The sequence below is a fragment of the Hydra vulgaris genome, chromosome 10, assembly GCF_038396675.1.
Source record: "Hydra vulgaris chromosome 10, alternate assembly HydraT2T_AEP".
Taxonomy (NCBI): Eukaryota; Metazoa; Cnidaria; class Hydrozoa; order Anthoathecata; family Hydridae; genus Hydra; species Hydra vulgaris.
Window position 1 is genome coordinate 47,524,763 of NC_088929.1, and position 10,804 is coordinate 47,535,566.

Sequence of the window (10,804 nt, forward strand, 5' to 3'; positions counted from 1 at the left end):
TTGGCTTAAAAGCAATGAAACAAATTCTAATTTTGAGTTAAGAAACTATACATCAGTTCATCAAAGGCGCGACATTTGCGTTGGTGGTGGTATAAGCATATTCGTTCACAATTCTATTGATTTTATTCAGCGTAAAGATCTTAATGTAAACAATACAGATTGTGAGGCATTATGCGTTGAGATAATAAATAAATTAGCAAATAATTTTATAATCAATGCTATTTATAGAACACCAGCTGGTAGTTTAAAAACATTCAAAACTTATCTGCGCACATTCCTATACACAAAAAATATATTGCAAAAGCATGTTTTCGTAGTTAGGGATATCAACATTGACTTACTCAACCATGCCTTAAATAGTGAAGCAAAAACTTTTATTGATATTCTTCTCGAATACAACCTTATCCCAACTATAAACAAAGCAACAAGAGTAACTAAAAAATCATCGACATTATTAGATAATGTTATAACTAACAATTTTCATAATAGCCGTTTTAAAACTGGTATAATCAAGACTGATTTAACCGATCATTTTCCTATATTCTTTATTACTGAGAGCGTTACTCTAAATAATGCTACCCACAAATCAACAGTATTCATGAGACAAATCAATGAAAGTTCCAAATGCCAATTTAAAAATTTATTAAATAATTACGTCGATTGGAATCTTGTACTGCAATCACACGATGTAAATAATGCTTATGATTTATTTCTAAACCAATTTTCTAAAATGTATGATAAGGCATTTCCTATAAAAGTGAAAGTAATAAACTCAAAGTCGGTTGTATCCCCATGGATGACCAAAGGCCTACTAAAATCATCAAGGAAAAAATAAAAATTGTATGATAAATATTTAAAAAATAAAACTTATAAAAATGAAACTAATTACAAAAATTATAAAAGTTTATTTGAAAAAACTAAAAAACGATCAAAAGTAAATTACTATGCTAAACTGCTTGAAAAACACAAAGGAAACCCTCAAAAAACATGGATTGTTATTAGAGACTTAATTGGGAAAATTAAAATTGAAAAAAATAACTTACCGCAAAAACTTATTATTGAGGGAAAAATGATTTATCATAAAGAAGTTATTATTGAGAAATTAAACAATTTTTTTCTTGATGTTGGCCCAAACCTAGCAGCGAAAATTCCAGTTGGTCAAAAAAAATTTGATTCATATCTTGCAACAACTGATTTAATTATGGAAGAACCGATTTTAACCAAAAGTGAACTGCATACTGCTTTTAATAGTCTGAAAAAAAATAAAAGTGCAGGTATAGATCAAATTAATGTTAATGTAATTAAATCTGTTTTTGATATTGTCGAACCCTCATTATTCCATATTTTTAATCTCTCCCTTAAATCAGGTCATATTCCAGATAAACTAAAAATTGCAAAAATAACACCTATTTTCAAATCTGGCGATGAGACCAATATTTCAAACTACAGACCAATCTCAGTCTTACCCTGCTTTTCTAAACTAATTGAACGCATTATGTACAACAGACTTTATAAATATCTATCTGAAAATAAGATTTTATATAAAAATCAATACGGTTTTAAAAAAAATCATTCTACTAACCATGCAATAATTGAATTGGTTAAGCATATATCAAATGGATTTAATAGTGATTGCTATACAATAGGGGTTTTTATTGATTTATCCAAAGCTTTCGACACAGTAAATCATGAAATTCTTTTGAAAAAATTAGAAAACTATGGTGTTAAAAATCAAAGTTTACTTTGGTTTAAATCGTACTTAACTAACAGAAAGCAATTTGTACTTAAAGAAACAAAAGACTCAAAAAACAACTTAATAACTTGTGGAGTACCCCAAGGTTCTATTTTGGGACCATTATTGTTCTTACTTTATATAAATGACTTATATTTATCATCAAAAGTATTAAATACTATCTTATTTGCAGATGACACTAATTTGTTTTATTCTCACAAAGATATTACTGTTCTTTTTAAAATATTTAACGAAGAATTAGATAAGATCAACGAGTGGTTTATAAGTAACCGACTATCATTAAATGTAGAGAAAACAAAATTTATCCTATTCCATAAACCTAGTAAAGCCGAGAGTATTCCTCTTAAACTACCCAATCTTTTAATCAATAATAAAATAATTAAAAGGGAATTGACTACAAACTTTCTGGGAGTGCTCTTAGATGAAAAATTGTCATGGAAATTTCATATTAAATATATTGAAGGTAAGATCTCAAAAAATATTGCCATGTTATACCGAACAAAACCTTTTCTTAATAACGAGTCTTTAAAAAATTTATATTTTTCGTTTAAACTTTATCTTACGTCAGCTTGGAGCTTTAAATATTTATAAGCTTAATATTCATCAAGTAATGTTATTTTTGTTTAAAGCAAAACTTGGGTTTTCTCCAGTAATATTTCAATCCTACTTTAATGAAATCTCCCGTAAATATCCAACCAAATTTTCAGTGAATAACTTTGTGGTTCCCATAAACCTTCTTAAATTAAGTTCGTACCAAATTCAATATCGGGGACCTTTAGTTTGGAAAAAATTTCTTCCAATCTTTAGTAAAAAACAAAACTTCCTTTTAAACTGCACTTTGCAAAGTTTTAAGGATGATTCAAAACGGTATTTACTGAACATGGAATTCGATATATTAGATTTCAAATACCTTTTTTAAAAACAATTAAAAGGTTTGGACTGAATCGCTTGAAAATAAAGTAAATCTTTATCACTTTCTTTAGCTTTTATTAAAATGGTTTCTAACCATTAGTATAAAAGATAACGAAAATAAAATTGTCTTTTTCGTTCATATTTTTGATAATATTAAATAATCAGCCCAAATACTTATGTTTACATATATTGCTTTTTTTTTTAATTAAACAACGCATTTTTTTTTTTTGTGTTTTTATAACTTTCATGATTTTCTGTCGTTTTTACTTTTTTATTTTTAAAATTATTCTGCTGGAAGATTGTTAGCAACAAATTATTTTATTGCTGAAGTATTTGATTTGTTTTTGTTTTTGTATTTATACTGTCTTTTTGTCTTTTATCATTTATTGTGCATGTAAATTTTTGTGTGACGGGGCTCGGTGATAAGACAACCTGTCTTCTTCTTGCTCCGGCCAGGATTTTTCTTTTATTGTAATTTCTTTGTTGTAATATTTATCAACGGCGAAATAAATAAATAATAAAAAAATGAAAAAATAAATAAAAAAAAGTAACATGTAAATCGACATGTAATTCAGTCAGTATATGGAAGTCAATCAGTCAGTATTATCAAGACAGTTTATCGAAGTGAGTTTTATCAAAGTGTTTTATCGAAGAACATCAATACAAGAAGTGAAATACAACAAGTGTTTCATTACATCAATACAGTCCACATCCAACCAAGACGTTGTGTTCCACAGAGCATTATTGTATCATCACAAGGTAAATGTAACACGGTAAGCCTTGAGAAGCGTGTTTATTTTTATTATTTTTATGACTTCAAGTGCAAAAATGGCTCTCGACAGTCTTGGAATGGAACTAAGAAAGAAAATTATTGGCGATTACGTAAGTGGAATGTCACAAAAAAGTATTTTTTTGTGACATTCCACTTACGTAAAAATTTTACAAAAAACTTACAGAAAAAATGGACCGTATCAAGACTTCTAGAGAGGGTTCTATGATCGTCAGATCCGTCAAGAAGGATCCCTGGATATCATCAGTCGAGATACAAAAGCAATTAGAGCTGCCTGTATCGGACCGAACAATCAGACGACGTGCTGTTGAAGCCGGATTGATTTCTCGACGCCCTGCAAAGAAACTGCTGATTTCACTAAAAAACCAGAAGAAAAGACTCCTGTTTGCTACATCTCATATTGACTGGAATGTGCAGAAATGGCGAACTGTCCTGTTCATAGATGAGTGGAAGTTCAACATCATTAGGAGCGATGGCATTTGCCGTGTACGTCGACCGGCCGGAAAACGCCTCGATTTACGTTACTGCCATAAGACCGTGAAGCATGGTGGAGGCAATGTAATGGTCTGGGGGTGTTTTTCTGCTAACGGTCTAGGTCCAATACATCGAAACGATGGAATAATGAACCGTTTCATGTATAAAAATATCCTGAAAGATGTTATGTTACCTCATGCTGAATGGAATATGCCAATAAAATGGGTTTTTCAGCCAGACAACGATCCGAAACACACTGCAAAAGTAGTCAAGCAGTGGTTTCAAGACAACCACCTATCGGTGATGGAGTAGCCGCCTCAATCTCCGGATCTCAACCCTATCGAGAACCTGTGAGAGATCGTCAACCGCAGAATTAATCGTGAAGGTGTTCGTAATAAGGATCAACTGTTTGAACAAATCCAAAAGGCCTGGGCAGCAATTCCACAAAGTTTCATTGATCACCTGATCGAATCTATGCCTCGAAGATGCAAGGCTGTGATCGACAACAAAGGATTCGCCACAAAATATTGATAGCGATATACAGCTTGGTCAACATTTTGTCGAGTTGCACTTGTTTTGTCCAGAAGGAAATCAACTTTTTTTAATACTTTTGATTAATTTATTAATTTTCGTGTACAAATAATGAACTTTGTGATGAATAAAACTTGAAGAACTTTGTCTCTAAACAGTTACATAGTTATTTCTCTAAATTGAAAAAATGCAGCACTTTCATATAAAGAAACTAAATTAGCATTATTTGGTTGCACTCGTTTTGTCCGATACTGTATATATATATATATATATATATATATATATATATATATATATATATATATATATATATATATATATATATATATATATATATATATATATATATATATATATATATTTACAGGGTGCGGAGATTTACCTTTTTAAGGTAACCAATTGATAGAAAAATCTTTTGCAAGAAAGATTAAAATGTAACAACATTTTTATTTAAGTTCAAAGAACCAAACAATTATAATAAATGTTCAAAGTTTTTACCATCAGCATCGATGCACTTCTTAAAATGCTTTTGGAATATCTCGATGATGGTCTCAAGCTCTTGGACAGTAATTTCATCCCAAGCTTTCTTCAGAACTGACTTCAAGGCATCCACTATTGTGTATCTTTTGCCTTAGATCTTCTGTTTCAAGATCGACCAGATTGAGAAGTCGAGGGGGTTCGAGTCTGGTGAATTACTTGGCCAAACATCCTTGCCCCAGAATCCTAGAAAGAGTTGATTGCAGAAAGCGATTGTTGACGCAGCTCCATGGGCCGGGCTTAGTCCTGTTGTAACTTAAATCCAGCCTGACCAAAGTGATTTGAGCCCCACAGCTCCACCACATCTCTCAGAATGCTTTGTTAATATACTTGGGGATTTTGATCAATGAATACGAGCGGGGTCTTTCCAGTAGCACATACGCCTGCCCATACCATCACTGACTTTTGAAATGCCTTTTTACCATCAATTTAGCCGCAAAAGTGTTCTTCAAACCACGCTTGAGAAGTTGACGAAGATTCTGGGAGTTGTGGATAGGTTGAATCGTAAAAATCTTCTCGTCCGTGAATAACACTCGCTTCAATCGACCACCAGCAACCAGACGCAACATCTTCTTGGCATATAGCTTTCTGTTTGCTTTCGCTTGATCACTCAAGAAGTGGGCCCAATTGATTCAATAACTATGCAACCCAAGCTTTTTTTGTGGAATTGTTCGCACACTTCTTTCACCATTTTCCAAGTCTCCGACCATCTTTTTCATCGAGCGCAAAGGGTTTTGGCGGATCTTGCAACGGACCTTGTTGATGTTGACTGGAGTGACTGCAATTGGCGGGCAGCCGCTCCGAGAATGGTCCATCTCATTTCTTAACTCTTTGTATCGTTTTATGGCCCTGTTAACCATTCGCTTCGGATAACCCGTCATAGAAACAACTTGCGGGCTGGTTTTTCCTGCTTTCAACAATTCAATGATTGTGATCCATCTCTTTCTCGCGTCCATTTCCCTAAAAATAGCAAATTTTATTTTTGAAATACATAGTAAATAGCAATTAAAATTGTAAGATAAAGTTTAAACTGTAAGAAGTTTTGTAAATAGCAATTAAAACCAGTAAGATAAAGTAAAAACAAATGAAAGTCTCTGAGAAATACACACGTTCAATGACTTAATGTACTTTTTCTCAAAGAGTGACTAAAATTTTGAAAAAATGCCTTTTAGTAGCCCGACAGGACAACCAGACAGTTTCTTATTTACAGTAAGTGTTTCTTAACTAGTTAATAAACATTTACTGTTTAATACTAAACTAATTACCAGACTATGTATTATCATAACGGACGACTTAAGAAAGACATAAAATGCATTTCAGAATCCAGCAGGATGAATGAGAAACACCCCTGTTATATAAAGTATTATATAAAAATTTTATTTGAAAATTTTTTTTGAAATCAATATTTTTTAATTAGAAATGTTAAAAATAATATTTTTCAGGGGACCCATAAACTTTTTGTACGTACACTATCTAAAATATCCATTAAAGTCAGTTACTGAAAATTTTTGGCACCAAATATTTTATTTGGTTAAAATATTTTTGGTGTTGAGAAGCATCTGCTGTAACACATTTCTTTAGCATGCTTTAACTGTCAAACTAATATTTGTTTTGAGTAGATAATACCATAAAAGAATAAGAAGGTAAGCTAATAAAAATATTATTTTTAAAAACATTTTATCTTTTTAAAAAATGTGAAAACAGGATTTAAACCATAGGTTTACAGAACCAACTTGATGCTCTATCTGATTAAGCCACACATTTTTATGTCAAATAAATAAACAAATGATCTTTTTACAGCAGAAAAAACTTGTACAAAAATACACATTTAAGGTTATTACAAATTTTATTTTCTCTATTTCATCTAATTTATAGTACAATTAGGATGTTTATTGATTGAATTAAATTAAAAGCAGGAAAAAACGATTCGTTTACAAAAATAAAATAGAAAACAAAAGTTGCCATCTAAAATTTATATCGTAACTAAGAACTGCGGCCATTTTAAAAGCATTTAAAAACATTTAATATTAACTGACGCATGCGTGCCTTAACAGCGCTTTTTCCTAATATCTAAACGACCGTGATATATATATATATATATTTGAGCAGCCATGGCGCAGTGGTTAGAGTTCTGGCTCAGTATCCAGAGGTCCTAGGTTCGACGCCAGCTCTAGCCCAACAAGTGACATTGGCACGGAAGGAGGCGTGAACTTCCTGTTAAATGCTCTCCCGCGGTACTCTGTGATAAGACGTAAGGACTTCTGGGAGCACCTAAAATAACTACAAAAAAAAAAAAAAAAAAAAAAAAAATATATATATATATATATATATAAAAATGTATATATACACAAATGTAATTCTAATTGACGTACAGTACTTTCGTAATCTACATTTTTTTGTCTTCAAAAATGTTTAAACAAAGTTTACCTTGTTTAAAAAAGTTTACCTATTTTGTTTAAAAGTTAGACGTTAACACTTGTCTAACTTACTTAACGAAGTGCACCAACGAGAAGGAAAGCCATAGAACTTTGCACTCCATCTGTAAACTGTCATGTTGCCTAAGGTTAACCCATTTCTGGATTCTTTATAGGTATATTAGGTTTATAGGTAGTTAACGAAAAAGTATTAGTAACTTAGTTTAAGGATAGCCCTTCATTTCTGGATTCTTTTCTTTTTATATTGCAACTTTTTTTTAATATCTATAATAACGTGTAGTTAAGCATAACCCATAAAGATTAAAAATATTGATAAATAATATAAAAATACTTCTTGATTAAACAAAATAGGTACATATAAATACATCAAATATAAGTACCCAGTAAACTCTTTATGCTTGGTCCATGCATGGGATTTATTGGTTGATGACCGGTACCACTGCGCCGGTGATGCCGTTCATATTCCAATGGCTCGCCATGTTCGTCTTAGGATCGACCAACTGTGCCAATCATGCTAATTTTGTTCCAGACTTGGGCTCTATCCTATAAAGAGAATTTACAATGTAGCTACATTGTAGACATTGTAAAATTACACAGTCCTATAAAAAGTTTACAGCGATTTTTTGTGTACAATTTTACAACTATGTAAACTACAATTTTACACTGCCCGAGAGGTGTTTAAAATTGTAATTTATATTGAATTTTATCAATATAATTATTAAAAATAATTAATATTTTTTGTTTTGTTTACTTGTTGAGAACTTTGGCAATCTATAAGCTATTTTAAAAACATAAGATTTTTTTAAAACTGCAAACATCATTGAACATTTTGCTAAGTCTCTTAGTAAGAGAGTTGCTAAGAATACATATACGCATTTTTTTTTAAATTTGAAACATCTTAGAGATTCTTTAATATGCAGAATTTCGAGTCCTTTGTTTTATTTAGTGTTTGTTAATAAAAATACTTAAGAGAGATGCTTAGACAAAGAATAACATATTTTGCAATAATTCGTTTTCTTGTTGTAACTTCAGAGTGCACTTCAAAGTAATGCAAAGACACTGACCATCGAGCAGTTCATCCAGTCCTGGACAGTTTGTTTTGTCTACGACAGGAAGTTGTTCATTGGCAAGTTCTACACTGTGGTTGTTCATTGGTAAGTCTACACTGTGGCACAGATTCCAAGTGTGTATGGTTGCATTGACAGTAGTCACATACCAATCATCCCTCCATCAAAAGATGTTCCATTCCTTGAATGTTCTTTGCGTTTTGGCGCAGATTTGTTTATTTATTACGTTCACGCTAATGGCCCTGGGCGATGACATGATTCTAGGGTAGGTTTTAATTTTACTGAATTTGTAATAAATGAGTTTGAGCTAATTCATCAATTATCGAAATAACTATATTTTAAAAAATAAACATCGAAGTAAAAATCTAGTTGTAGCATATTAAGTCATATTAAGATTTTCTTATCTAAATCTGGTCTATCAAAGTATCAAAAAATATTTTGTTTTAAAAAATGTTAAAACTTAAAAAAAAAATGTATACTCTACAAATATATAATATAATCTGCACTGCCTATTAACCTTTAGAATATTTAGTACAATAATAACTAGCTAGTCTGATAAATTTAGATTGCTTTTTCAAACATTTGAGATGTTATGTGAATCAACACTTTGGGACGCTTTTGAAGTTCAAGGTGAGCATATTTTTCCAGGAGCAGTTATCTTAGGTGACCAAGGCTATCCCTCTAATAATTGACTCATCACACCTTATAGTGACAACCAAACAGCTTTCAAGCGTCGGTTCATTGATGCACATTGAAAAACTAGAAATGGGATCGAGCGATGTTTTGGGATTTTGAAACACAGGTTTTACTCTCTACAAATTCCAATTCGATTTCGTAAAGTGGAAAATGCGGCAAAAATAATCGTATGTGCTTGTATGATTCCCAACACGTGCATTAAAGTGGGAGATGAGGGAGAAAATCCTCCAGTAATACCTTCCACAGCCTTGTCCTTTCAAGTTAGAGACAACACTAAAGATGAAGCTCAAACAGGTGCACGTCGAGATCAAATTTTGCAGTTGTTCAACTAGTGTAAATTAAAAAAAGTATTTCAGTAAAACTAAAATTTTGTGTTTTTTCCTAGTTTATTATATTCTGCTTCGTTTAAATAAATTTTGTATAGTTTGTTTAAATCGAATAAAAAATTTTGTATTTATTTATATTGTACTGTTTATATAAATGAGATATGCCGGAATTAAGGAATGTTGACATTTGCTTAATTTTTACCTGACACTAATGATAGTAACTTATATTGAAATAAATATAAAATATTCTCAAACCGTTAACTCATTGGCAGCTCTGAAATTTTGCAGATTTATTTAATGTTAAGTTAACACATAGAATTTTATAATAAAATATAAAAACTTTTCAAGCAATTTTGCCGCGATAGTTAAACTTTCAAGCAAAGAATACATTTCTATACTTAAAATTTTTTTAAAAAATAATTATATTTTATCTATGGATCTGACCGACAAAGATTATTCGGCTCGGATGTTTCAACATTTTGAGGCGTTACAGACTGGATCTGAGCCTGGAGAAGTTGTTGCTCAAGAATAATTTTTTACGTTTCGGCCATAAATCGAGTTTTTCTATCAGATAGCGTTCAGCCCTGTACTCAGTCTCTTCTTTTGGCATGTCCAGCTCTTGCTTTATCTTAGCTTTCTTTAATGCACCATTTTCCGAAAAGATGTTAGTTGATGATGATGTCGATCGTTTTGTGAAAATTTTACCGATAGGTGTAATAAAAAATGGAGACTTTAATGTTTCATGGCATTTAAAATTTCAAATGAATTAAGTTTTACTTGCTTTTGATAGTATCAATTAATGTTAAGCATTTTAAAAATCACAAAGTTACACTAATATTTAGTGACTACTTGACAAAAGCTAGCTAAATTATTATTTGGCTGGGCACATAGGAATAAAGAGTAGTACATAGTTATGATTATTACAAATGAATAACATTTTTAAAATCTCTATGAAAATACGCTTCTTTTGAGACCCAGGTTGACATACTTTTGAATAACTTTTTTTCGACAATATTAGGGACTTTACCCCAAATACTAAAGATTTGAACCTAAATATCTTTACAACTTGACGTGATGGTAAAAAATGAGTTGCATATTTGAAATCAAAATGAGAAATGCTATACAAAAAACAAATTGTTTGCTCGGAACCAGAAAAATTCTTTTTTTGTTCATTGTAATAATAGTTTTTAATTCATTGTAATAATAGTTTCAACAACAAAAATATGAAGCTCCGGATTTTGTTGTACACTGCTTTTTTTAAATTTTTAATATGATAAAACCGT

At 31.1% G+C, this 10,804-nt stretch overlaps 1 protein-coding gene across 1 annotated transcript; it reads left to right on the forward strand.

Moving 5' to 3' along the window:
* Positions 1 to 1,069: 1,069 nt before the first annotated feature.
* On the forward strand, positions 1,070 to 9,191 carry LOC136086395 (uncharacterized). Its single transcript, XM_065808693.1, has 2 exons — positions 1,070 to 1,497; positions 9,065 to 9,191. The coding sequence occupies exons 1-2, from the start codon at positions 1,070 to 1,072 to the stop codon at positions 9,189 to 9,191; spliced, it is 555 nt and encodes a 184-aa protein (XP_065664765.1).
* The last annotated feature ends 1,613 nt before the right edge of the window (positions 9,192 to 10,804 follow it).

Bases quoted from the DNA above. Each gene is read 5' to 3' on its own strand.
- LOC136086395 (XM_065808693.1), top strand. From the start codon at position 1,070: ATGATTTATCATAAAGAAGTTATTATTGAGAAATTAAACAATTTTTTT. The intron at 1,498-9,064 runs GTACAACAGACT...TGATAAATTTAG, and splicing joins AAACTAATTGAACGCATTAT to ATTGCTTTTTCAAACATTTG.